Raw genomic sequence first — 27,390 nt, forward strand, 5'->3', positions numbered from 1 at the left:
TGAATGATGAAAGGATGAGAAATGTGGTTAGTTGTGATGGCACCTTTATTTCACTCACTCCATGCTTCACACCACAGCATACAGAGGTACATCCAAAACGTCCCGCGGGACGACATGAAGCCTTCGCCCGCTTCGTCCTGTTGTAAACGTTCCAGCCGTTTTTTAAAAACGATGCTTCGGTTTCCAGCGTTGCTCCGGAGAAACGTTTCGGATCTCGGCAGGTGCTCAGCCTGCCGGTGTGGAGGATTTTAAAGCTCCGATCTGTGTCCTGAGTCACTACTTCCTGTGTAATGGATTTGGACTTGAATCGCTGAATTTAGATGTAAAAATGTGTAACTTAAACACCCACGACACAAACATCATTTCAAAGTAAAATCTCACGTACAAATAAAATCTTTTCTTTTAGATTTTTCTCAAATATAAACTAACAACAACCCAGGGAAGATCCGGAGCCTGGCTGGAACTCCAGGAAACGTACAAAAGCTGAGAGTGAGCGAAGCGCCCGGGGCAGCAGAGAGACGATTTCAGAGGCAGCTCCATAAAAATAATTCTCTGTGTTTAAATCCTGCACTGTGAAAACTATCCCGGAGCCTTCAGGACAGACTGAGGGGAGAGCAGGGCGGTTCAGGAACACCCCCGGGATTCCAGCGCGTCCTCGTGGTCCTAGAATACAGCAGACTTGTCCTGGCTGAAGAAGCCCCCAAAGTTTAGGTCTTTGGACATCAGCTCCTCCTCCACGTTCTCCAGCGCCCACTTATGTTCCACGACCTCCAGCGCCTCCCACTCGCTCTGAATCAACAACAGGGACACGAGTCGCAGCATTTAACTCCACAGTGACGATCACTTTGTCTCAACAGAGCTTATCTTTATATTTTTACTGTAGTGACATTTTTGCAGCATTTCACATTTTTATTTTTTATTTTTTACACATATTTGTAGTTACAGAAATTTCAGAGGTTTATCTCTCAAAACTGTAAATGCAAGAAAGTTGCAAAATAGTTTCCGATCACAGGAAATGTATTTGGAGTGTCTTCGTAGTTTCAGTTTTAAGATACAATTATTTTTATAAACTGCAGGAAAAAGGAAAATAAATATCACTGCGTACAATTTACAGAAAAACAGCATAAAACTATTTCCAACAGTGCAGTTTGTGTTCTCCCACAATCTACACAGAAAGGCACAAAGTCAAACATGACTTTTAAAACACCCTGAAACCTCTGAAAGGCCCTGCAGGGAAAAAACTACACGTCCCACGAAAAATGACGTCACTTCTGGGTTTTGCAGGTAATGGTGGACTAAGAACAGCTGATCAGATCAGCAAAGCTGATGTTTCTGGATTATAATACTTTTTTTTGTATTTGTTAGCGCTTTTTATGTGATTTTTGCAAAAAGACATTTGTGGAAGGAAAGTGCGACCTGGGTCAGCTGCATGCATGACGTGTAAGTACAACTCGTCCGGTTTTATATGCAAAAAAACACGATTGCGCTAGCTTATGTGGTTGTAATTGCACTGGGATTTATTTGATCAGTGGTTGTGACAATTTGCATATTAATGATCAAGGAACTGACCTCCCAGCCCATTGTTCATTCAGTGGTGCTAGTTTCAGTTAATGTGCAAATGTGCTGTTTATAAGGTTGGAAACCTGCAGTCAGCTGAGACTGAAGACGTCACTTGGTGACGAAACATTTCTCCCACTGAAAACGTCCTGATGAACAGAATCAACTTTTGGGGTAGCAGGATTTAAAAACAGTTAGGCAAATCAGAGCGTGCACACTCTGATGGGCTTTAAAGGGTTAAACGCGTTTCCCTGGTAATCCTGATGATTCAGGTTCAGGTGAAGGACGCAGACGCACTAATCCACGTCTTTACAGTTCTGCTATGCTAGCTTCAGGTGTGAGCTAACACTGAGAACAATCATGCGCCCTCACACCACAGCGAATGCTTCAGGGGCCAAAGCAAGCTCCAGTATTTTGCAGAGGGTGACCGGCTCTGCCTCCTGAGCCACAGACAGGTGAGAAAACTGCAGCCTCTGCAGGGCCGATTCTAGAACGTGTAAAACGTGAGAAAGCAGCTCGCGTGTGGGAAACAGGCTCCGTCTACAATAGCCCGGATAAATTTGAAAACGGTGCATATGTCTGAAAATGTTCCGCGTCCACACTCGTTTTCATTCGTTTTCACAGAGTTGTTCGCCCACATTGAAACGGCTGAAAAGTCCTGCGCATGCGTGAAACGCAAGAAGATTCGGCCTGCCTCATTTCTGTCTTACGTTTATTTACTTTCCAGCTCTTTGAAACGCTGCGGCAGAATGTCGTGGAAAAGCAGCAAGTTTTTTGAACAGACTAACAATGAGGTGGAGTTGTTGCTGCGAGTAACACAAAAGTGCAAAGTTGCAAAAGCGAGAGAGAATTAAAGAATGAAGAAAAGCTCTCTGGAGCACGTACACACTAGGGCTGCCACAAACGATTATTTTGATAGTCGACTAATCAGATCATCATCCATTGGACGTAAAACGTACAGCTTATTGCACCAGCAGCATCTGCTCTTATATAACTATCATTAGCTTACAGCTGTAAGTGTTTAAGGTATGTGCTAACTAACAATAAAGACAAGATGATAGTTTATTAAAGTTTAATGAAATCTGCAGATTGTTTCGGTGGAGTTTAATAAACTCCTTGCTATCTAAAATGTAACAGGACACCGGAGTATATTCTTGAGCATCTCATACTTCTAACATTTATTCAGCTGTGTAAAAACTATAACTTTAATCTCAGCCAAACCGATTTACTCAGGAACAAATAAAATACTGAAAAAAGCCAAACAATAACATTTTTAAGTTATCTAAGTGACTTATGTATATTTAACCTGAGTAGCGAAAGACGGCGGTGGGTTTGAAAACGATTTGCCGGGAGTCCGGTGTTCTCACGGCGCTAGTGAGCTTTGTCCCCGGCTAGCTATCGAGCTAGTGGGTAACAGACGTCTCCGAAAACGTCGGAGCGCTTTTGAAATTATGTGGTGTCTTGATAAACTGAGCAGATATTTGAGGTTTACACAGCTACATTCTCGCCTGAAAATATGTTAAACGTTTATTTTGTGACCCAGAAAGAATAATAAGAGTAATATTAAAACTAACTAGCTGCCACCATTGTTGGAAACTGAGCTGGGCTGCGCTATGAATTCTGGGACACAGCTTCTTCTTCTTCTTCTACTTCTTCGGGGTTTAACGGCAGCTGGCATCCTTGTACATGCAGTGCTGCCATCTTCTGTTTCAGTCCGTTATTACACTCTTAAATCCTACTACTTATTCCTGCGTCTTTCAGGATCTTACAAAGCTTCAAACGACGCGTCGACTATTAAATCAGTCGTCGACGATTTTGATAGTCGACGTAATCGTGACTAGTCGACTAATCGTGGCAGCTCTAGTGCTGACTGATATTAATCTTTAATAGGGCTGTCAAAACTGAGAGCAAACAAAACAACATGCCCTCCACTATCTTAGTTTAATTGGTCACATGACTGCATCACATGACTAAAATGTGTCATCGTTTTTGAAAAGGCTCCGTTTTCGCTGTCCACACTGCAACTCGAAAACCGGCATTTTCAAATGTATCCGCTTTGGAGAGCGTTTTCCTCGACCGAAAACGCCGTCTCAGTGTGGACGGGAGGCCAAAACGGGGAGAAAAAGATGCATTTTCAAACGAAAACGTATTAGTGTGGACATGGCCTGATCCTCAGGCTTCACTTTAATCACTTTAAATGGGAGTTACTGGTTACTGAGAGGATGAAGGCTTTGCCCCCACACAAAGTTTAGTGTGGTCACGAACAAACGCTGTTATTCTTTCATAATTCATGTTTCACTTTGGAGAGGAAACAGACAATCAAAGCAGCATTTTTGTGCAGTTGTGTGTAAATGTCACCTTGAAGGCCTTGTTGGGGTCAGGGGGCATCGCCATGGCAGCGCCTGTCATCTGGTCCTGCATGATCCGGGACTGGTCAGCAGCTGAGAGGGAACGCCGGCGTTAGTCCGTGAAAGGAAACAGAGCTGAGCTTTACGAGAAAGTGAAACCTCACCGTTATCCTGACCCAGAATCAGGCTGTACATGCTCCTCAGCCCGAACACGTTCAGGAAGTACCAGGACGCCGAGCTCACCCTGCAACATCAAATCACGTGACTTTAAAGAAGCTGCATGTCAGGAAGTAAGATGACTCAGATTCAGCTGCTCCGGGAAGGAAGGAAAATACTCCTTCATGAAACTCACAACTAAACTTTCATCACATTTCATTCACACATCAGGGCCAAAGCAACAGACTGTAAATAAAAAACAGATGTATGTCCTGTTTGATGCTTTTGAAACTGAATAAAAATGAACTGAACTGTTTCTAATACACGTACGCTGCGGATTACAGCGGTAAATGTTTGCACTCTGATCTCTGCTGTGCTGCATTCACGGTCTGCTGAGCAGCTTGTGCGTTTCAGTGTTCAAGTTGAGTTTTTACCATGAGGCATCCAGCGACAGCAGGTCGATCCCTCTCTGCAACATTGGCTTGAACCTCAGCGTTAACGGGAACGGCACCTTAGCTGTGAAAAAACATCGGGAACCAGTGAGACGAGTCGGACCTGCTGGGAGCCGCTTTGTTTACAGATGTGATTGTAGTGATGCGCATACGTGTCGGGTATCTAACAGCGCTCACAGATCATTCCTAAACTGTGTGTGTCATACATCAGGATGTGGACAAACTCACTAATGACGAATCCAGAGAAAGCCCAGTTGATCCATCCACCAATCACAATCATGGGCAGGACGTTGGTCAGGTTTCCCTTCATCATGTCTACCATCATGCTAGAGTCTGCAACAAACAACAGGCTCAGAGCACGGCTCCACTGACGGATAAAAACATCCAGATTCTTTCAGCTGCAGTGAAATGACGAGTGTGTTCCCTCATCATCTCACAGCAGGTGTTTCCATAAAGTTTAACGTCCAGATGTGCGTAAAGGAGAAGACTTATGAGGCTGATTTCCATCCAAAGATTATAACCAGACTGTGACTGAAGGGAGCCTAAAACAATACACATCTGTTGTAAACGGACGCAAACAAAGACCGCAAAGGTAGCTAACAGACAATGACCTGCAGTGGTTCGATGGACCTAAACACACAGCACGGGAAGATGAAGGATGATGAGCTTAAATCCGACCTCAATCACAGGTCGTGCTGAGGGTCTGATGGGCGGAGACAAACGCCATCACGGGGCAGGAAGAAGACGCAGAAGACGGACTGAACTTCAGATGACGGTGATGTCATAACTGCGGGTTCAGTCCGTTTAAATCAAACTGTTTTATTCACCGGAGATGTCACTCAGGTGTGAACCAAAACAACTGTGCTGAGGAAGTGGTCTCAGTCAAATAAACACCTTCTCATAGCCAGGTGTGCTTTGCATTCTGGGACGTGTGAATCGGTCGGTAGAGGTAACTAGCCTCTGCATGTTGCCCCTGCATGTTGCCTCTACATGTTGCCCCTGCATGTTGCCTCTGCATGTTGCCCCTGCATGTTGCCTCTGCATGTTGCCTCTACATGTTGCCTCTGCATGTTGCCCCTGCATGTTGCCTCTACATGTTGCCCCTGCATGTTGCCCCTACATGTTGCCCCTACATGCTGCCTCTACATGTTGCCTCTGCATGCTGCCTCTGCATGTTGCCCCTGCATGTTGCCCCTGCATGTTGCCTCTGCATGTTGCCCCTGCATGTTGCCCCTGCATGTTGCCCCTGCATGTTGCCTCTACATGTTGCCCCTGCATGTTGCCTCTGCATGTTGCCCCTGCATGTTGCCTCTGCATGTTGCCTCTGCATGTTGCCTCTACATGTTGCCTCTGCATGTTGCCCCTGCATGTTGCCTCTACATGTTGCCCCTGCATGTTGCCCCTGCATGTTGCCCCTACATGTTGCCTCTACATGCTGCCTCTACATGTTGCCTCTGCATGTTGCCCCTGCATGTTGCCTCTGCATGTTGCCCCTGCATGTTGCCTCTGCATGTTGCCCCTGCATGTTGCCCCTACATGTTGCCTCTGCATGTTGCCTCTGCATGTTGCCCCTGCATGTTGCCTCTGCATGTTGCCCCTGCATGTTGCCTCTACATGTTGCCCCTGCATGTTGCCCCTGCATGTTGCCTCTGCATGTTGCCTCTACATGTTGCCCCTGCATGTTGCCTCTACATGTTGCCCCTGCATGTTGCCCCTGCATGTTGCCTCTGCATGTTGCCTCTACATGTTGCCTCTGCATGTTGCCCCTGCATGTTGCCTCTACATGTTGCCTCTACATGTTGCCTCTGCATGTTGCCTCTGCATGTTGCCCCTGCATGTTGCCTCTACATGTTGCCTCTACATGTTGCCTCTGCATGTTGCCTCTGCATGTTGCCCCTGCATGTTGCCTCTACATGTTGCCTCTACATGTTGCCCCAACATGTTGCCTACTCCCTACTAGCACCTTCTTCTTGTTACTTTTGCTGCTCCCGTCTGAGACACAGCTGACCAATAATCAGAGCGAACGCTCTCACAGGTTTGAGTTTTTATCTGGGTTAAAGGAAAAAACAAAACATGGAAAAAAAGCTACACGTTTACAAACTTGTCAACTGATTAAGAGCAAAGTAAACGAACTACAGACGTCTGAGGTGATCCATCCACAGCACAAGGTTCGTCATTAATGCTTCTCACTATGCAGACGTCCCGATCCTGAGCTTAATGTCCACGGCGAGTTCACAGGCTGCAGTATCACAGTGAGAATTTAACACCTGAGCTTACAGACTGAACATGAACAGAGCAGCTAAACCATTTCTGAGGGACTCGCGTCTTTTTAGAAACCACGAGACAAAGAACTGAGGCGCGTTAAAAAGACGAGAACCAAAGAGAAACATTTACACCCTCCAACAGATCATCAGTTAGTTCACACAGGCAGACCTGATTATAATGAAGGGACGATCATGTGTTCAAACACACCTGTCATGGGGTTCTTGGGGACAACCTTCCTCTTGACCTTCTTGAAGAAGCCGGTCTCGGCGTCGTTGAAGTAATGTTTCCTCATGGCGAAGGACTAAACCAGCGGAGACACTTCACTCAGCGAGTTTTACACTTCATGCACTCACAGTCAGACTGTGACATTTAAACACAGCTGATTACTTCTAACAGAACAGTCTGTGGTTACTTTGCAGACAGACAAACATCCGCTGCTCTTAATCAGAAGTAAATAAGATTTATACATGATGCATGGAATAATGACCCACAGAATAAAGAATACGGAGGATGTACTGAGGGGAAATTTGACGCCCTCAAGCACAGGGTAAAAATGTATTAATATGTAATAGGTGAAAGGTCAAATTCTACCTTAAACTGAAGGGGCTCTCACCTGTCGGGGAATGTACTTTCCGTTCTCTCTGAGGATGCGGCTGCGCATGAGCACCTGGCTGAACAGAAACATGAACATGGGAGCGGTTAGGGTACGATGCTGCCCGGGGCGCCACTTTCACTTCAGACACACAACATAACTGCGAGGAGAGCTCAATCAGGGATCATAACAGGTCAGATATGAGCTGAGCACCTGAAGGCAAACAGTGTTAACTTCAAACTTTTTTTAGAAGTTCTTCTTGTCGACCGGTCTGATAAGTAAACATGGAAGTAATACACAATAAAGGATCCTGTAAACAGACACGGCTTAAGTTTTCTTATGAGTCCAAACTCAGCAGCTCTATCAAAGCTTCTTAACTGCGTAAAAACGAGGTAAAAGGTAACGATGGACTCCCTCCCTCCCTCTGTTCTTTGTTACTCCCTCGACCAGTGAACACAGCACGGGTCAAGCTGCGTCTGGGTCCTGACACATTGTTGATCTGCAGCTTATGTAATGGTTATATTTGCCAGCTAAAAGGGAAGCAGGTTCACCATGACCTCTGTGAAAAACAACACAACAAAACCCCCAAAACTTTTTACTGCCGAGGGGTGAAAGAAAAAAGAAGAAGAAGAGGTGAAAATTCCAATATATGTGATCAGGATGCTCAGCAAATTGCAATAATACTCTTATGTGACTGATGTACTGTAATATATTTGTATTACTAAATCTGCTGGACTCAGTTCTCTAAAAAAAGAAAAAAACAAACCTCTGAATGTGTGTGTGCTCTCAGACTCACCTGTCAGAGACCTGCTCCAGGTTGACTTTCTTGTCGCTGTGGAGCAGCTGGGTGACATAGTGTCGGATGACCCCAACAAAGAAGGTGACGAACACGATGGGCAGGACCACCCACATCCGAATGCTGGAGTCCAGCAGGAGCTCCGGACCGGCCATCGCTCTCTATTTAACCCACGATCCAAGGACAGACAGGGAGGCGCTGAGGAAGGTGTACCGGACAGTTTGGAGGAGGAAGTACAACATGAAGTGATGCTCAGTGTTAAATCATTTTACTAAATTATGAAAACCTGAACCTCAGCATGCAGAAATAAAGACTCTCCATAGTATCTGGAGGCTCAACAGTTCTTATTTTATCAGCATGAACTATGACACACATGTGAACGCATGCTGAGCTGCTCTCTCCTGGTTTATTTCAAAATAAGAGCCTGGAGAGAATGAGCAGAGGGTATTTTTACCCTGACAATAGCACGATACAGCGGCTGAAAGCTTCTGCATATCACCGCGTTTCCGTGATCGACACTTCACTAATAATCCTTCTTGTTGTTGGACAATGATTACAAATCGCTCCGACTCCTAAATTAAATTGTGTGAATTAAATCCGCCGCTGACCTACCGGCAGCTGAAACGTCACGATAACTGCTGTTTCCTTTAACGGAGCTAAGAGGTGCTAACTACACGAACCTGTTACTGACCGCTGACCTCTGCTCATTCATCACTCAGCGGCTACAGTTAGCATTAGCCCGGTGTAAACTAAACGCAAAGACAGCTAAAGGTGCTAGCCTGCTAACTCAGCGGGTTACTCGTGTTAAATCTTCAGCTTTAAAGGAGCGTTTGTACAAAGTGACAGCTTCTGCGGCCGCACAGGTGAGTTTAACAAGTCCACCAGGTCACCACTGCGTGAAAATAATCTGTAATTTATGTTGAAATGACCGCAACTCACCACATTTATGAACTTTGTTAAACAAACTGCACAACGCACACGCGCAGGAGTTAAAAGAAGAACTTCCGGTTTACCGGAAACGGAAGATTATTATTTTATATTTTCGAAATCAATTTAAAAAAAATTTTTAATTCAATAAATCACATAAAATTTAAAACATTTTTTTTTAAAATTTTTCATTAAAATGTTAAATAAATGAATCATTGTGGAAAAATGGGCCAGACTGAGATATTTAGATAAAGTTGAAGGTTGTTGAAAGAATAAAAAATATAAACTGCTCAAAATAAATAAATACAATAAGAGAACACAGCATTTTATGATGTTGTTTTCCACTAAGCGTTGTTAAAACCTTTTGTTCTCAACAAATTACACAGTGCATTTCTGTAACGCTTGAATATTTATCAAGAGCCGATATGTGATTTAAGTGTTCCTTTAATTCTCTGAGCAGTACATAATGCTTGATACAAAGTAGTAATTGTTTAGATTGTTTCTTTGCTGTAACAATGCTTCCCGCATATAAAAACCTGTTTACTTCCCCTTAAATGGCGCCATATTTGTGAGGAAGGTGCATGTGTGGGTTGAGCAGCAGTGTTGAGTTTGTGGGTTGCACCCATGAAAAACACATCTTCTCTGCCACAAATGTGTCACCATTTAAGGGAAAATAAAGAGTTTTTCCAATAGCATAAGACTTATTGGCAAGAAATGTTTGACCAAACACAAATTTCCTCAGTTTTTGTGCTAAGATTATTTAGACTATGTAATTTAGTTATCTGAAAAAAGCTTCACACAGTTCACGTTTTTGGTAAATTTCTGTGTGAGAACCAGCTGTTATGTTTTCACATTAAAAGCATATATACGCTGTGCTGATGAGAATATTGATGATAATACACACAATGCTGGGTGGACTGGAGGTTAGGTTGTTACAACAAAAAGAAACTGGACTGTCCATGTGTGAACTGTAAAACCATGAGAGGAAACCAGTTTTCAAATCCATATGGAGGCTGATGTCGGGGATAGATCCTTATGTAGATCCACACATTTAGTGTCTTCAATTTCTCTCCATACCTGGGAGACTGTCGCAGGTTGGATCCTCCTGTCACTGGCTTGATAAGAAGAATTACAAGCTATAAATAAGAATTACGCTCAGAAACACTGACGAAAGCCACAAACTGAAATGCATCTTTTTCTCTCTGTTCCTATGAAATATTAAAAGTATAATCAATCACCTGGTCTTAAGGAGGCAGGAGCTAAAATGCTTCTTTTATGTAGTAAAAAACAGGACACTAAACAACCCACAATGAGGAAATTTCATTCTCGTTATTTTCCGATATAGAAGGCTGGCGAGCACTTATGTTATTCTGCACCGACCCACAGCACCTACGTCACTATTTATGTAGGAATTTCTGTATTTTATTATTTTTACCAGCTTCTGATTGGACTCTTAATGTGATGTGACTTCTTGCGTATATAGGCAGCAACAGATTTACAGTTTTATGATGAAGTTTGGTGAAGATTGTGATTTCCACCCGCTGTAATGCTGTGCTGAAACAGCACTTGAATGAGAAATCAGTGAAACAAAGAGGACACGTGTTTCCATCCACATGAACAGATTTTTATATCTTTAGAGCAATAAATATTTCCACTTCTTCCATTTCTCTGCAATTTCAAAAACAAAGTACAAGTAATATATATTTATATACACAGCTAAAATTTTCCATACGTAATTTTTAAAATAATGTCGTCTCTGTTGACACATATTTGACACTTTACTCGTACAATTTTACAAGGACTATTCCAGTCTCTCTTTGCTCTACATTATAAACAAGAAATATGTCCTCTCCAGAAAGCGGTCCAGCAGCTTGGACACGCCCCCCCGTCCAACGCCATTGTATAGATGCACACAACACAGACTGTCTTTACACAGGAACAGAATCATCCAACATTTTTTAACTGTACTTGAAGCAGATCTGATGTGCTTTGAATCTTGAAAAATGTTCCCTGTTTGCCTGCTGCAGTCAGACCAGATCTGTTTCTCCAGGTGTTTAAAAAACATCAGACCTTCCATTCCCGATGTAAACCCAGCCACAGACAAACTGAGCAAAGTGAGTACTCGCAATGTTATTTTCATTTAACGGCTGCTATGTACATTCATGTTATAATACAGTTTCATTCAGTGCAGATACTGTAATAAATACCACATGCAAACCGATAGTGGAGAGCAGACCCGGGCAGGAGAAAAAGACCTAATTTAAGCGTTTAAAGGACCATACCTGCTTTTTTTCTGCATGTTCTTAAACTGGATATACTGTAAATTACTTTCACAAGAGTCCCGACGCGGTTTAAGCAGATTTGTGTCCTCCCAGACTGCAAGTTCATGTCTTCACAGACACTTGAATCCTGCTGCAGATAACTAATCAACCACAGTGAGTTTTGTTCATATCTCTTGCGTGTAAGTGTTGCACCGACGGCCTCCGATGGTAGCAAAGCAATCCAAGAACTAACAAAAAAAAGTGGCCTTGAAACACGAGGAAGCAGATTTTGGCCTAACCCTAACCCACAGACACTTGGCACATGGTGGGCAACAGCTCGCCAGGAAGCCAGGACGTTTATATGTCACCGGTTACTGTTTTGGTCCACAAAGACTAAATCAGGGGTTCTCACAGTTTGGATGACCAAGTGGCAATTTAGAAAGAATTTAGAAAGCACACAGTTTAAGGCAGTAGAGGCAAAATCTAGCAAACACGAGAGAAATCTAATCTGACACGTGCATGTTAGCAGGTGAAGTTTGACACAGCAGTCCAGCAGTGTAACTATTATAGGCTGTTTCCAGTCATGCCTGCCATGGGGCGAATAGACAGTAATCAGCCTGTAGTATATATATATATATATATATATATATATATATATATGCTTTTTAAAATTTCTTTCTTTTTTACTGTGGACCTGTTGTAAAACAAACCCAAACAAACAACTGAAATTTCTATAGCAGAAAGTGAAAAAACAGGAACTTTACAATCATTTCTCTGTTTCCTTTATGTAATTACTGTGGTATAGTGGGAATGGTCTGGCCCCCAGGCCTTACATTTAACACCTCTGACTTAGATCCTTGTTAGATGTTACCAGTGATGGATGATTTATCTGCAGCAAGTGTCAAGTTCTCTGCAAGTGAAACTTAAACCGAACAGTGGACGTAGGAAGGTAACAAATCTCAACATGGTAGCGCCGTAACACAAAGTAAATACGGTTTGAAGTTCATAAACATGCAAACGAGGGGTATGGAGCTTTAAGATGGGATGTTTACTGAGGATGTGCTTGGGCATGCACTGAGACTGAGTGAAATGCTGTGTATTCCCTTACGAGGTAGGTTTGATCCAGTGCTCCTCGAGAACTTTGTTTTGATGTTTCTGTGGTGTTTGCCGCTTTAGTCTGGAGTCGACGTGGTTACTGTAAGGCCTTTAGAAAGAGACAAAGTCTTTCTGCAGGTGATTGTAGATGCATGCTATGGCCCTACGGTCCAAAAATTCTTAGCAGCTCAACATGAAGTGTTAATTTCAATGTTGTTTGATAGCAGAGGTGTCGCTTGTTTCCATTAAAAGGGTGAAGAGAGGCTTTGTGATGATTCAGAGGTGTGCAGGCGTGTGTTTGCTTGAGCATGCTGTGGGTTGAGTCAAAGTAATTATCACAGTCTATAATCAAAATATTAGAAGAACTTGTATGTCAGTTACAGAAAATCATTATTGTTTGTTTTTTAAATATATTAAAATTAAAAAGGATTGAATACTTCCATAAGATGCCCAAATCAGAAAAGAAAAAAAATCTCACATTATAAGCACATAACAAAATTAAAAATGCTAAAAATACAAAACAGCCCAAGGAGTACAGTATGTTAGTAGAAGCTTGCCACACAACAATATTGATAATAATATCAGTAGCACGCTCTAAAAAGTCAAAGGGGTTCTTCAGATTGAAAACAACAGGGAACCCAAGATGGTTCCCTGAGGAACGCCGTCAAACGATTCCAATATGTGACTGTATTCCCACAAACCTCGCACACTAAGGGCTTTACTGTTCTCACTAAGAAGCCCGAATAGCCCGAAGAACCCAGATGAACTTTGGTTTTTAGAGCACACGTTTTGTTAATTCAAACAATTCTGAACCTCAGTTACAGATTGATGCTGTTGGCCCCACTGAAAATAGAACACACTGTACAGTTAATATCTACAGTTGGTGCATTCACGTCATCACAGGGAGACTAAAAATATGTCGTTAATGTTTGCATTCAGAGGAATTTCCCATCATCCACCAGTTAAACTCTGGCAAATATTTATATGAGGCTGACTAGCAACCAACACTGAAAGTTTCATTTCTAGTCAAAAAATGCAAATGGCTGGTAAAATCGTTCAAGTGGTGGAAGAACTTTCTACCAGCCATCACGGGCCTCCTGCCCTGACATCCGGTGAGACTGATTAAAGGAAGAAAGGAAAGGAAATACACTTCAATACTGGCATGGTAGATTTGAACTCAAAGTGCAAAAATGTGTAAAAATGAGTTTGTTCAAGAAGATTTCACTCGGTGTGACACGGAAACATGTTCTGCACTTCAGTCCTGTGAGATGTTAGCGAGTCCTTCGAATGAAATTCGGTCCAGGTTTCAGGCTCCTTTGTGTCTTTGTTGGATGAACAAGGCGACGAGCGGCTCAGTCCTTCAGCCAGACTTTTAAAAAATGCAGTAAATGGCTTCGATTTGCTGTTTTGAATGGACACAAATCATTATATTATTGATTTAGACGCTGAACTGTCTTTGTATTCCATGGAGGTCTTTTGTGAACATTATTATTTATATTGTACCATCACTATGTCTGAAGGCACCTTATTCTCTATTTTGCCACACATCAAATGGGATTAAAGTTGATTCACCCTCCGAGTTTTTCACACGCTAACGCAGTTTGGACTGGGTGGGAAATTAACCCTTATTTTCCATTTATCATATTTTCTCAATTGTTTTATATCTTAGTAAAATAATAGAGAGTTTCTAACTACTGCTGAGAACCCAAGTAAGTGCAGAGGTGAATCTGAGATCATCTGGATGAGTAGGTTCTTATTTATTTGAATAAAGCTTGCTCCTTGTTACCAGTGTTTTCTACTCATTACATATGAAAACAGGCGTAGGTGCTGAAGCGCCTTAAATCCAATTTATTTCTGACGGCAGTCAGTCAGAGGGCAACTAGTCTGGTTATAAAACAAAGGCCGGCTGTATCAAGTTTATTGGAAAAACCCCCTTTGACCCACTTGTCTGAACCTCAGTAAAGACTAACCTGAGTTGCTATATTTAATTCTATGACTCCGTCACACTGGACTAAAACTGGGACCGCAACCTCCTTATGGGAGGCCACCTGTCTCCAAACAATTGCAGTCCGGCTCAGACTGACTGGTGAAGGCTTGTACAGAGACATGTTAATCAGTCCGAGTCAGTCTGTCCTGATAGGCGTACATATTCTGCATCTGTGGTGGCGGTTGCATTCTGGTTAAGCTCCTCCACCCGCGTCATTCTGGAGTTAAATCGTCACCCTGCAGCACTACGTCACTACTTGTGAAGGAATTTCTGAATTTCTGTTTCAAATCAATGAGGTTCGACTGTAAGGATTTCATGTGAACTTCTGTGTCTGTCGATGGCAGCAGATTTGCACTGATCACAAACAGATTGCATGTAAATGCCTCATTCAGTCACAGACTGGCAGCAGATCGATAGCAGACGACTCGTCATATTGCATTTTTATCGATATCTCGATGCACCAAAGTTGCTCTGACGATGGCAGCTAGAGACCTGGCCCCCATCTTTGAAACAACCACTTCAAAGGCAACAAGGTCACAAGTGGTGGTGCCACAGTGTCTTTGCCCTAGTGTGACTGAAGCATTCGTCCAAGCCTCCTCTTCTGCTAAGTGCCAAAGCTAAAGCAAAGTCTTAACCCTTAAACGTGCCATTAAAGAGTTGTAATAAAGAGAGCGGGACAAGAGGAAGTTCTGATAGTTTAAAAAAATCCAGTCTGATTGTCTAAATCTTGTTTATTACAAATGAAACCTGGCGAGTTTTATTGAATTTTGTTTCACTGTCGTCTTTGGTTTGTTGTGACAAATGACTTCAGTCACTCACTCATGCAGTTAAACACACAATCACACATCATGAGTCTGTTTATAGCTGCCAGCTTTTCAAATCAATAACTTTATGATCACCTGCATGCGATGAGTTTAGGGGATGTCAGTAATTGAAAATAAAAAAAGTACTCTCCTGAAATAATCTACATAATATCTGTCTGTGCATCTAAAGACAATCACTTGTATTTATTTTCTTTACGGCTCTGTCTCCTAATCCTGATTTCAAGGATCTTTATCTGAAGATGTTTAACATAATTTAGCGAAGCCTCATCAGTGATCAACGTTCTGCTGTGAACCAAAACAAAAAGGAACCAACAAAAATGAAACATTTGAAACTTTTGGTACGTTGTGATGAAGATTGATTATCAGAATTATTAAACGAGTCTTGCGTCAAAATGTTGGTTTCGTAAAGTAAATTCAAGCCTTTAATTTCCCACCCAGTTCTGTTAAGATGACCATCGATAAGTTAGAGTGAGAGTTACACCTTATTTAACTTAACCTGAACTTCGTTTAGGTACCGCAGCTCTCATTTCCCTGTCCGGCAGCTTTGGGCCCAATCTCCGTCTGTGGCAACGTAGAGGGTCACATACAACATGGAGCATGAAGTACAGCTGAAAGCTGCAGTATTATATTATCTGAGTATATTATAATTTGTGACAAATTCAGGCTTATGCTTTCATATATACTTAATAACAAGGGAGAGCATTCACAGGTTTAGCACAAATAATCAAATAAATTCCCGTTACATGAGGAAATAATTGGGAATTTTTTTAAAGTCCCAATCCAAAACAACAGCGTAGCAGTCCCTGCTGAAACCCTGTAATCCACAGACGCTAAAGGCTTTTAGTTATTTTTGCAAAGGTAAAAAGACACCTGGAGTGTTTGTTATGATGGCTTATTTAAAGGTTTTAGAAAGTTTATTGTCCACCTAGACGGTCAAGTGTTCCGTATTCTTCACTTCTTATGGCCAAATAAATGCTGGATTGGGGCTTTAAATCACAACAACTCCCTCCCCCTGCATATAGAAGTTTAACCACAGTCACACTGACACTTATTAGCTATTGCACAGGTCATGCATGCCTGTCTAAGACACAGAAACTGCACCATATTAACGCTAACCATCTCTGCTTGTCCGTAACGCCTCATGGCTTGTAAATATGTCAACAACCAAAACAAGAGTGCTTTTGTGCGGAAAACAAGGTGGTGTAAGACGACTGTGTTTTTTGGAAAACGCGACCCGGACTCGCTTCGTTCTCCGCTCTCTGTACATTATGTCAGGCGTAATCCTTGGGATATATATTCTCAGGCACTGTTCCCTTCACGTCTGGTCCCTGAACCGTTTTTTTCCACAGCAGCACACAAATTCCTACAATGTGGCACGAACACCTCCCCTGTCGATGAAGAACTACAAATATGTCCTCCCAGCTCACCTCTGAAGGGCACTACGGGGGGAAGATGAGGACGTTTTCACCAAGACATCGGGACAATGTGGGTGTTTTTTCTTCATCTTCACGTGACTGAAAACGGCATGATTCACGTTCTGGATGCTTTTCGCTCCGCGAGCAGCTTTTTCTGGGAGGATCTGCTCCCTGTAAGAAGCATCCGTCAGTGTGTGTGCGTCTTTCTACCTGCGGGGGAAGTGGATGTGGAAATAACACAGGCTGAGAAGTTTCCTCTTCCCCGCTCTCACCGTTCTCCTCCTCACCAGGCGTCCGCTTTCATACGGCTGCATTTGTCCTCCCCCTCCTCCACCTCTCCTCCTCCCTCTCCTGCTCACTACCACCCCCCGGCGGCTCACTGCAGGGTGACGCGCCACTGTCCTAGACTTCTGCCTCCTCACACGACCGTGCTGATCCGGCTGACGGGCTTGGATTTGGGGCCGCCCCCTTGGCCTCCCCCCACCCCCGGGGGGTGCGGGGAGAGCGGGGCGGTTGACGGGGGAGGCAAGGGTGAATGCGGCGGGGGAGGCGGGATGGACGAAAGCGGTGGGTACTGGGGGGTATATGGTTTCGGAGGCGTCTGGGTGACGAGGCGTGCTGAGGGAGTCTGGGGCGGCGGGGTGGAGAAGATGAAGTGGGTGGAGGGGGAGGCGGACGGGGACGGGCTGAGCGGGGAGTGTGTGTGCACGGCGTGGTTGTGAGAGTGTGTGTGAGCGTGGGGGTGGGGCTGCGAGTGCGAGATGGTCAGCGGGAGCTTGGCCCCTCCACCTGGCCTCCCCGCCGCGGGGTGCGAGTGGAAGAGTCCGTGTGGGGTAATGGGGGTGACAGGGGAGTGCGGGGACAGCGGCGGCGGCGTGGTGAAGCCTGACGCCATGTTGTAGCGCGGGTGCGGAATGACGACATGTTGCATCCTCTGATGCTGCTGGGTATGAGAGGGAGCGCAGCCGGACGGGCCTTGCCGTCGGGGTGCGGAGAACCTGTGCGAGAGGACGTGGTGCTGCGGGACGCTCTGCATGTGGTAGCGGTGATGGTGATGGTAAGGTGGGGGTGGTGTCTGCTGCTGCTGGTGCCCAGTAACACTGACTCCGCCTCCTCCACTGTTGGCGTGGCAATACTGGGCGTGCAACGCTTGGAGCTTGGATTGTGCCCCTGCCGTACCGCCTCCCCCTCCAACTCCTCCCGAGTCCGACTGCCCGAGGTTGGGCGATGGGGAGGGGCATGGGGAAGGGGAGGATGGGTGGGGGATGGGAGGCGCGGGGGCGGGGTAGTGGGGGGGTGATGATATCATCAGGGGACTCGGGGGACCCTGTGGAGGGGGTGAGGTCATCGTCAGGGGACCAGGAACTTTGCCTCTGCGGCTGCCGAAGAAATTCCCTAGTCGGCCTCCGCCAGTCGGTCCGCCCCCTGCCGGCATCCCTCCGCCGCCCCCAACCCCTCCCCCGCTCGCGAGTGGGGAGGTGGTGACCCCTCCCTGGTTGTGACAGAGCCCCGGCCCACCCCCCACCCCCGTACCGGGGCTCTGAGTAGGGCGGTGTGGCCGGTAGGCTGCTGGAGATGTAGGAACCATGATAGGGCTGTAGGAAAGACCTCCATCAGGCAGAGGGCGCTGCTGGTGAGGCCGGGGGCTGCTAATAATGGAACCCTGAGAAGAAAAGAAGGAGGAGAGTTTAACATACTGGGTCAGCATTTACCTCAGATTCTCACAGACCATCTCATCTTTCTGATGGAAAAAAAACCTTGACATGAATCATGCAGATTTTAGGACAAACGTGCAGAAGAATCACTGAAGAGGTTAAAAGACAGACAATAGAAATGCACACACTGAGCTCCCGAAGGTAACGTGTCTGTAACGTGCTTTTCTGCCACAGAGCAAAGTAATTATTGATGACTGAAAGATAGATCACGAAGGCCTGTCAATCAAAGCAGCCATGCACCAGATAATTGAAGTGTTAAGACGTAACAAAATCCAAAGGGACGAGCGTCTAAAGAGCCTCAAGTGGCCACTAGAGGAACAGCAGTTTTGCGTCTTCTCTTCAGTCTTGATCCCAAGGATAGAAGCTCCCTGAACTCGAAGCTCTGACCTGATATTCTGGCTCACAAAGCTGTCAGTCATCCTTAAATCAGCTGACTAACCAATGGGGCCCCAAGGTGGACTGATTCTAACACGTGATTGAATTATTTTAACATTTTCAAATATGCCTTATAGGAGCAACTTTACACTTACGTTACTTTTCATTTTATTCTTCACTTCATGTTTTACTTATTTCACAGAAAAGGCCTCAGTACTCAAGAGAACTTTAGAGAAAGGCTGACCCATCCTATTTTGAGGCTAACACGGTGGCTAAACTCTGAAATGAAAAAGGGACATGAATACAAATGAAGCCATGTTTCAGCGCTCACGTCATACGTGCACAAATATTTTCACAAACACAAGTTATGAATCAGACAAACATGCATGAGCAGGGTGTGTGACAGACAGCATGCTGGGAAGTCGTGTCCCACCCGACTTACTTCGATGGTACTGTCCAGTGACCCCACACTGTTCCTACGACCCCGCTTCCCTGTCACCCAATCAGAACGAGGCAGGTTAAAACGTGGTTTCACATGCATTCTTCACTCAGTGTAAACACAGTTTTTTCCACTCTTTGATCTGTATGATGTCATGAAAAGGAAATACCCTTATATGGTCATCACCTGCACCTTCTTCCTGCTGTTCAAACTTTTTATTAATGAGGCTGACCAACCTGATATTTACATACTTAAATATTTGTGCATCAGTGCTAATTAACAGAAGGGTGCATTACTTGTATTGGCTGATTAACTCACAGCAGTAAACCACACAGTTTCCACAGTAACTTTTTGCATTTTCATGCTGTAGTTCCTACAGTTATCCAGCAGGTGGAGACAGAGCACCACAGCATCACATCAAACTTCCATCTTACAGGCATTTTACCATTTTAGATTTCATCAGTTGCATAAGAGCACAGGTTTGCTCTGACTCGATACATCATACTAAAAGAGCTGCAGAACCTCTGTCGCAGAACAGGCAGAGCGAAAACCACACACATCTGTAACATGTGAACAAGGTGAGCCTCGCATCGTACACCTGTCCTCACCTGTCTCTGAGAGGTCTCTGAGCGACGAGCTGAGTGCCGTGCGCTTGAGTCCGTCCACTGTTGCGTATGTGTCGTCGAGGCTTGGCCTTCCCAGGGTACCGTTCACCACATCACTCTTTAAGGTTCCTCCACCGCTGTTTGCCCCGCCTCCTTGAGTGCCCATGCCTCCCGGTCCTCCCCCTGTCAACACGCCAGGACGCATGACACCTTTCTGCTTCTCGAGCTCAGCTGAAAGGAAAAAGGAAAATCAGGAAAGCTGTCATTAACAACACCTCGCTGGATCGCTGTTCACTGCAGATTTGGAATCTACTGCTGGTGAAGTCAGGCGTGGAAGCTTGAAAGGCAACACATGCAGGCTAAACAATGCATTTATAACACTGAAATATTTGAATTTGCACATAAATAACTGAATTATAAGGCTGGAGCCACAGTGTCAGCAGTAAATTTCACCCATCTATTTTCTGCCCCTTATCTTGGGGTGTGGGCAGTCCTAAGCAGAGATGCTCTCCCTGTCAGACATCAGAGTGTTCTCAGCTGGACATGCCTGACACCCCTCACCTAGGACGCGTGGAGGAGGAATTCGATGTGTAGAAGGAGCAGCTCTTTCCTAAATAGCCGAGCTCCTCACACTGCCTCTAATTAAGAACCCAGAAGTACGCCACTCATATTCTTCTGCTCACTAGCCGCAGCTTGAGTCCACAGACGAAGGTCTGAATGTAGATCGATCGGTAAACCGATAGCTCAGCTACCTCTTCACCACAACAGGCAGGTACAGCATCCTGCAGACACCACACCAATCAATTTGTCAATTTCTTGCTCCCTTCCTCTCTCAGTAGTGAACAAGATTGAGATACTTGAGCTCTTCCTCATCCTGAGGGAGCAACTCATTCCTCGGTTGCTGAAACCAGCAGCAAAAGAACTTCAGAAACCCCAAGGACGGTCCACGCTGATACTGGGAGGTGTTGTACTCGCAGACATATGGATGCTAAAATGCTAAGATGAGTTGACAGATATAATCGAGAGCGTCCTGACGGCAAACATCTGCACCTGGTTTGGGAACAGCTCCAAGCAGGACAGACGAGATCTGCAAAGAGTGGTGCGCTCAGCCGAACGCATCATTCAATCAGAGCTCCCTGACCTGCTGTCCATCTACACCAAGCGGTGCAAGTCCAAAGCTAGGAAGATTATGATGGACCTCTCCCATCCCAACAATGGACTCTTCTCACTGTTGAGGTCTGGGAAGCGCTTCCGCTCCCTTAAGGCCAAAACAGAGAGAATGAGGAGGAGCTTCTTCCCCCAGGCTATTCGGGCCCTGAACCAGGTGTAGGACTGGACTCTCCCACACACGTCACTATAAGACTGGACTCTCACACACATCACCACACGCACCACCACACATTTCCTATAATCCTATAATTCCTATAATTTATAATCTTTATAATCTTGACAATCTCTTCTGCTATTTGCACATTCTTTACTGTAAATTCCTAAGTTAATTTGTAAATTTTGTAGTGACCTGTAAATTGTAAATATTGTAAAACTTTTCTTCTGTCATTTAATGGTCGGGCATTGTACAGCTACAAGCATTTCACCCCCATGTCATACTGTGTATGGTTGTGTGTGTGTGACAAATAAAAGTTGAATTTGAATTTGAATTGTTTGGCTGTTAATATATGTGAGCAGCCTGCCAAAGTAAAGTCTGTGTGTGGGAAGTTCTTCATATACCGTGACTGCTGGCAACCAGCCTGAACTCTAATGGTATAACATTTGATGTATTATTAGCTGCAGTGAGCACAAATCCAGAAGAGAAAAGAAATGAGAAAACAGATTCTGAAAATAGTCTTCCTCCAACGGCGCACCCTGTTCTAAGCCCCGCCCACCCCTCCCACAGTGCATACTCCAAATCAGCTCATGTGGAATTCAAACCCCGCTCTCCAGACTCAGAGCTCTACTGGAACTCCTCCGCTGTGTATGAAAACACCTGTGATTGGCCAAGGTTTGTCTAAAGCCTGTGAGCAGAGCCCAGACGAGGTGCAGAAAAATGGTTATTTAAAAAAAAAAAAAATTTGTCCAATGAAGCGACTTTAATTAAATAGTTATTTGTACCTGTGCAGCAGACACGCTCAAAGTAAAGTATCTGGTTCTGTCCCTGTAACGATCACCGCTAACAGCTTTTAAAGCTACAACCACGTCCACCACAACCTTTGTGTCCACTGCTGGTTTCAGTACTGCTTTGTGTAATTATCCTTAATTTAAGGTCCCACTGAGCCTCCCACTGCTGTGACAGGAACACTTACACTCCACCCTGTACTTCTCCATTTCCTGGACCTCTGCGATGCTCTCTCGGAGGTCAGAGGTGAAGCGTGCCCGGTCCTGCTGGCTCGGAGCGTTGAAGACGATCAGAACCTTCCTCTCTCCTCCGGGGTTCGCGGACGTCAGCCGGATACCGTGAGGATAATCTGAGTGAAACACAACACAAAGACATTCAACCTCATTAGTCCTCTGATCTCTGGATGGTTGGGGGTTAGAAAGTGCCACGAGATGATTGTTGATTAACTTGAACTGTAATAGTTTCCTAAAAAGTAAAAGGACCCCCAAATTTTGCAAACACCAGCCACTAGATGATTGTTAGCATTTGGCGCACCTGTCAGCAACATCCGGTTAGATTTGCGTCATGCTAGTGTAGCTCAAATGGTCTCAAAGTATTTAAAGAGGACATTTTGCCACGCCCTCTATTTTCGCTCTCCTCCTTTATGTTTGATTACATGATTGGTGGCACGTACCCTGGAGCTGGGACGGAGTGCCACCAGCTGCAGCTGTTTCAGCAATCCAGTTCCCTTTGAAGGCCCAGCTCACCAGCACAATGTCATCTCTGCATCAGCAGTCAGTCCTGGTTCGGCCGTCTGTTGTTATCTCTGCTCGTGAGACTTCTGTTTAATCGCTCATGTTTCCCTTTGTCTGCACTTCTTTTGGTTCACCCACCTCCAGTTTCCAGACCTGCTTTGTCCTTTCGATGCTCTTCCCTGCTTCGTTCTAACCCGAGCCCCAGCTTTGGTCTCAGTCTCAGGCTCTCACTTACAAATCCAAGCCTAACTCCCAGTTTTCCATCCTCCATTTCTAGCTCCTTGGTATTTTCTCTGCTAAGCTAACACCAGCCCAGCTCCTCACAGGCTCTTTGTCAGCTTCCTTGCCGTGTCTAATAAACTGTCAGTAACCTGTTTGGGGTTCAGACTGCCTCTTTGTCACGTTTTTTTGTGATTTTTTTTTTCTGGTGTTGATAAATGGTCACAATATGTAAAAGAGAGAGTAATTCAAATGAAAAAGAAAATACCTGCAACTCAAATCTGAAGTGATGATCGTGGAGGCAAGAAAGACGCTGCTGCACGCCCGCGCGCTTCAGGGGGAGCAGAGTGTCTTTTCTTCTCTTTTTTGGATGTGGATATTTTTTGGAGACACAGTGGAGAGGCAGGTAAAAAGGCCTGCTGTGAACAGAACTCAGTGGCTGCAGTATAACATAAATAAGGTTTCCCTGCAGAGCTGAGAATAGGAATATAACTCTGATGAAGAGCACAGTAACGCTCCCTGAAAGTAGAATTCATAGTAGGAGTCTGATCTAAGGGACATCCAGAAGGATGGATCTATTCAGTTTTTTTAAAGGGCTCTTTTTGCACTGATTTCCTTCCCTCAAATCCTTCCTCACATCTCCAAGCTCTGCAAATCAAACAGATGTAATGTACGCCTCAACGTGTATGGATGGAAAGCCGGAGGCAGACATGCATTAAAAGGAGGAGCTGGGGTGGAGGTGGGTTCCAAAGTGGCTTGCAGATGTGCAGCAACTGTATGCATTAAAGCGCGTTTTATGTTGTATTTTTTATCTGCTTTGATTGACAGTTGTACAGACTCTAAACTTTGTTCAGTAATGAAACTGAAGTAATTTAACAGCCTGTACTTTGAAAATGATGAATTGGTATTTGGAGCAGTCTGTGTTATTTCAATTTCATCAGAAAACAGTGTGCTGATCTCTGAGCCTCACCCCTCCTCACGGGCGGCATTAATCTGATTGAGAAAATAAGATTTGTGTACACGCACACACAAACCTTCCTACCTGCCCCCCACGCGACGCGCGCACACACAAACACACGCACCCACGCGGCTGATGCATGACTGTGCTGATGAATCACATGGGACAATCTGTCCTGGTCGCAGTCATCAGCGCCCAAGACCCATTTAGCTCCAACTGGAGAACCAGAACTGTCAGCAACAAAAAGCACCAACTGAACGAGCTCCGAGGCGACACTGGAACGGCCGACTTATACGTGACACAATGTAATGTGATGCAATCCAGTCAAATACAGCGTAAGGAACAGAAGACAGCTCAAAATATTATCATCTCTGTCTCACGAAACCTACAGCTAACAGTGTCAGTCTTCTTTCTTTTTCAGAAGGCTGCCAAAGTTTAGTTTTAGCCATGATGATGCTGAGAAATAAAAATAGGAAATCTTTATATCATGTGTTTATTGAGACTAGGATGTCATGGCTGTGAATCAGTTACCTTAATGTTCATCACAGCAGCTCATGAGACTGTCCAGTCCTGCTTTATGGCTGGAAAGATCTGGATTATGTGAGAGCAAACCAAGAATCATCAGCTTTCTTACAGCTTTGGTTTGATTACTCCCCCTGGATATTCTTCTTGTCTAGTACGGCTTTAAACTGATAGCTTGTTGTTGTTAAAGAACCTTTCACTCTGAAACCTAAACTGAATTAAAACGAAATAAAAACAGAAGCTAAAGAAAATGAAAACCCTATAACTCTATTCTTCACATCTCTGGTATGGAACAGTTGGTTAAGTTTAGGAAAAGATTCAAATAGACTCTAACATAATGCCGACCACAGGTTTGAAAGCAAATGTCTCACATGATCACAAATATTTGTCTGTGTAAAGAGCTCCTTTAACTCTGTGAACCATACAAATGGCTGTTTGTGCCATGATTAGTAGCACTGCCTGACACATTGCAGTGGTCTGCCACAAGAAACACACTGCAAAGACCCACATCACTGCCAGGTGAGAGCAGAAGAGATGAGAAAGCCGAGCATTGAGAATGCAGCTAAACCTGTGACTCTGCAGAGGTTGTTTCAGAGTTAATGTGAGTGTGTGGAGCAGACTTCATCCATGTGTGCCGGCACAGTCTCAGAGATAATCTTATGGCTCCCTACAGGTATGTAATGTCCCTGTTAGGTAAGCCACGAGTTTGTGGGCGGCTCTGCTACATAATAAACAACCTCTTTCTGAATTTGGGAGCTGAACTCTCTCTCTGAGCGAGGCTTCCTGTTAACAGGTGCTCAGGCAGATCTGAAACGCCAACAGCTCCAATCTGCTGCGTGCAACTGAGAGCCAATTCATCTCTGAAGAAGTAGAGTCTTGGAAAACATGCACACTTGTGTCAGGAATGACAGGAGATTGCATAATCGTGAGCTGTGCAGAGGCGCAGTCTGATTTTACCCAAGCAACACAGGAGGATTTCTATTATATCAGGAATGCTCCCGAGAGTGAATGAAGCTCTGTGGAGCTGTGGGATACAAAATGTCATTTTGAGGGGGTAATCTTTTTTTTCTGATGACGTCATGGCAACAGCCACGGTAAAGCCTCCATGATGTGAGGCATACAGCCTCCTAAGAGCATCACCTTCAACCACCACCAGCAGCTGCTTCTTATACACAAATGTTTCTGCTGTGGTTTCACAGACACTCCCACTGTCTCGTTAGATTTTTTTTTTTTAACAAGGTACAACAGCTGTCTCCTTTTGTAAATCCTTAATGGACCAATCGGTATGCATTAGCATGAGTTATCTTCTAATGCTGCTGAGGAAGGACTGCTCAGTGACATTTGACAGACTGGATAGTTAAAGCTTACATGTTATGGCCCTCATTTATTTTAGCGTCTTTGAGCAAATGTGATGCTGGGGTATGAAATTAAAGTACACTAATATTTTGTTTATTTAGATGTTGCATGAAATTGCTAGGCAGGTTAACTATACCGGTTGGTGGTACTGTGGTAATGTTTAGTAATGCACTCTGTGGGACTGGTGCAGAGCAGCTGTGGTGTTCATGGTCAGTGTAAGGCTATATCACTGAGAGCACAAAGTTCAATTAAATTTAAGATGTTGATGCTTACTAGATGATGCTTACCCTAATCAAAACAAATAGACGCCTCAAGGTGCTTCATATTGTAAGGTAAAGACCCAACATTAGCACAGAGAAAACCGCAGCAATCAGATGAGCAAGCACTTGACGACAATAGAAAGGAAAAACTCCCTTTTAACAGGAAGAAACCTTTGGCAGCCATCTGTGACAGTTGGGGGTGATGGAGGAAAACGGGACAAAACAGAGTGGAATAAAAGCCACGAGAGTCTGTGTAATATCTGTTTGGATGTTGCTGAAATCAGCTGGTTAGATGCCCTTTGAAGAGTACTTTACTCTTTTCCTTTTGTACTCTGATTACAGTTCAGCATCTGTACTTTTTCACATGTAGTTCAGTAAAAAAGTTGAATCAGTACTTCAACCTTCATCAGAATATTTGTCAGGACAAGTACCTGCACTTTTATATGAGTGTTTATTTTGGCCACCTCTGTCAAACTTAGGGTTAATGTCATAAAGTGGCACATTTTAATCCAAACAATCTTTTCTTGACCAAATCAAGTGGTTTTTACTGTCTAATCATAACTACTGACTGAAAGCAGAAATAAGAGACCGACCACAGTGTTTTAGCTGTTATGGCTGTGATTTATGTTACAGTGTTCTCTGTAAAACTGTCCCTCAGACCAATACTGTAGCAGCCTGTACGACAGAGAGAGTCACCAAAGGATGCTCGGTGTGCAGCTGGACACCTCTGGGGCTGAATAAATCCAAACAGTGTAAAATGTCCAACCTTATACAAATAAAGAAAGAAAGACATTTAAAGCCTGACACAAAAAGCTGTGAGGTGGGTTACTTTTTATAACTCGGATATCTGGTTACTGGAGTTATGGGTGTAGTAGCTTACACTGACAAACTTCCTCACTGTCATGAACCTTTCCGTCCATCTTCGTGCAGTTGGTCTCCTCTGGAAAATAGTTTAATGTAGTTTTCTTACAAATAATACGGCTTACAGTGTCACCTATTAGCTCGTTTACTGTTTGCACACTTTTAATTTGAAGATGATAACTGCCGGCTCCAACAATAAATAAATAAATAAATAAATAAACAACACGGCAGGTAGCAAAATGCTAGCACTGGGGATTCAAAATGTTCAAAAAGTGTGAGACACATGGTTGATTCCCATAATCTGAGGACATCAGGAAACCCCAGTGCACGCGCGTGAGACACGGTGTGAATTTGTGCCCTTTTAACTGCACCCAGCAGTGGTGGTGGTGTAGGCACTTCTAGGTGCTTCTACATCACTTAGCTGTTAAGATCTATTTAATGGCTTCAAATGAGACTTTAGTTTTGTGTCAGCTGAGATTTTGTGGGAGGTTCTGCATCGTTTCACGTATATATTTATACATACAGGCTCTTTGAAAGAAAGGGGTGGGTATGTAATTT

General features: G+C 44.3%; 2 protein-coding genes across 10 annotated transcripts in view; both read right to left on the minus strand.

The window, feature by feature from the left end:
- Positions 1-27: 27 nt before the first annotated feature.
- Positions 28-9,193, minus strand: LOC146365037 (ER membrane protein complex subunit 3). Of its 2 annotated transcripts, none has more exons than XM_084916203.1 (9): positions 9,106-9,193; positions 8,167-8,364; positions 7,392-7,449; positions 6,986-7,079; positions 4,742-4,846; positions 4,496-4,577; positions 4,070-4,149; positions 3,916-3,998; positions 28-789 (listed from the first exon to the last, which is right to left on the minus strand). In XM_084916203.1, exons 2-9 carry the CDS (start codon positions 8,319-8,321, stop codon positions 664-666), a joined length of 783 nt encoding a protein of 260 aa, XP_084772329.1. In that variant the 5' UTR covers positions 8,322-8,364; positions 9,106-9,193; the 3' UTR covers positions 28-663. The 2 variants fall into 2 exon arrangements, with proteins under 2 accessions (XP_084772329.1, XP_084772330.1); XM_084916204.1 differs by lacking the exon at positions 9,106-9,193 and adding an exon at positions 8,779-9,085.
- A 1,502-nt stretch (positions 9,194-10,695) lies between these two features.
- Positions 10,696-27,390, minus strand: part of LOC146365038 (IQ motif and SEC7 domain-containing protein 1-like) — a 166,986-nt gene continuing 150,291 nt past the window's right edge. For all 8 annotated transcript variants that reach the window (XM_084916165.1, XM_084916164.1, XM_084916167.1 and 5 more), the window contains 4 exons: positions 22,110-22,271; positions 19,813-20,040; positions 19,208-19,257; positions 10,696-18,338 (listed from right to left, as the gene is read on the minus strand). In XM_084916165.1, coding sequence (XP_084772291.1) covers positions 17,094-18,338; positions 19,208-19,257; positions 19,813-20,040; positions 22,110-22,271 — 1,685 coding nt within the window. In that variant the 3' untranslated portion in view covers positions 10,696-17,093. The remainder of the gene's footprint in view (positions 18,339-19,207; positions 19,258-19,812; positions 20,041-22,109; positions 22,272-27,390) is intronic.

Source organism: Perissodus microlepis, chromosome 20, assembly GCF_051167445.1.
Source record: "Perissodus microlepis isolate ML-2025 ecotype Zambia chromosome 20, ASM5116744v1, whole genome shotgun sequence".
In the NCBI taxonomy this organism is placed as follows: Eukaryota; Metazoa; Chordata; class Actinopteri; order Cichliformes; family Cichlidae; genus Perissodus; species Perissodus microlepis.

Bases quoted from the DNA above. Each gene is read 5' to 3' on its own strand.
- LOC146365037 (XM_084916203.1), bottom strand. From the start codon at position 8,321: ATGGCCGGTCCGGAGCTCCTGCTGGACTCCAGCATTCGGATGTGGGTG. The intron at 3,999-4,069 runs GTGAGGTTTCAC...GTTCCCTCTCAG, and splicing joins GATTCTGGGTCAGGATAACG to CTGCTGACCAGTCCCGGATC. The intron at 790-3,915 runs GTGACATTTACA...TTGTTGATTCAG, and splicing joins ACCCCAACAAGGCCTTCAAG to AGCGAGTGGGAGGCGCTGGA.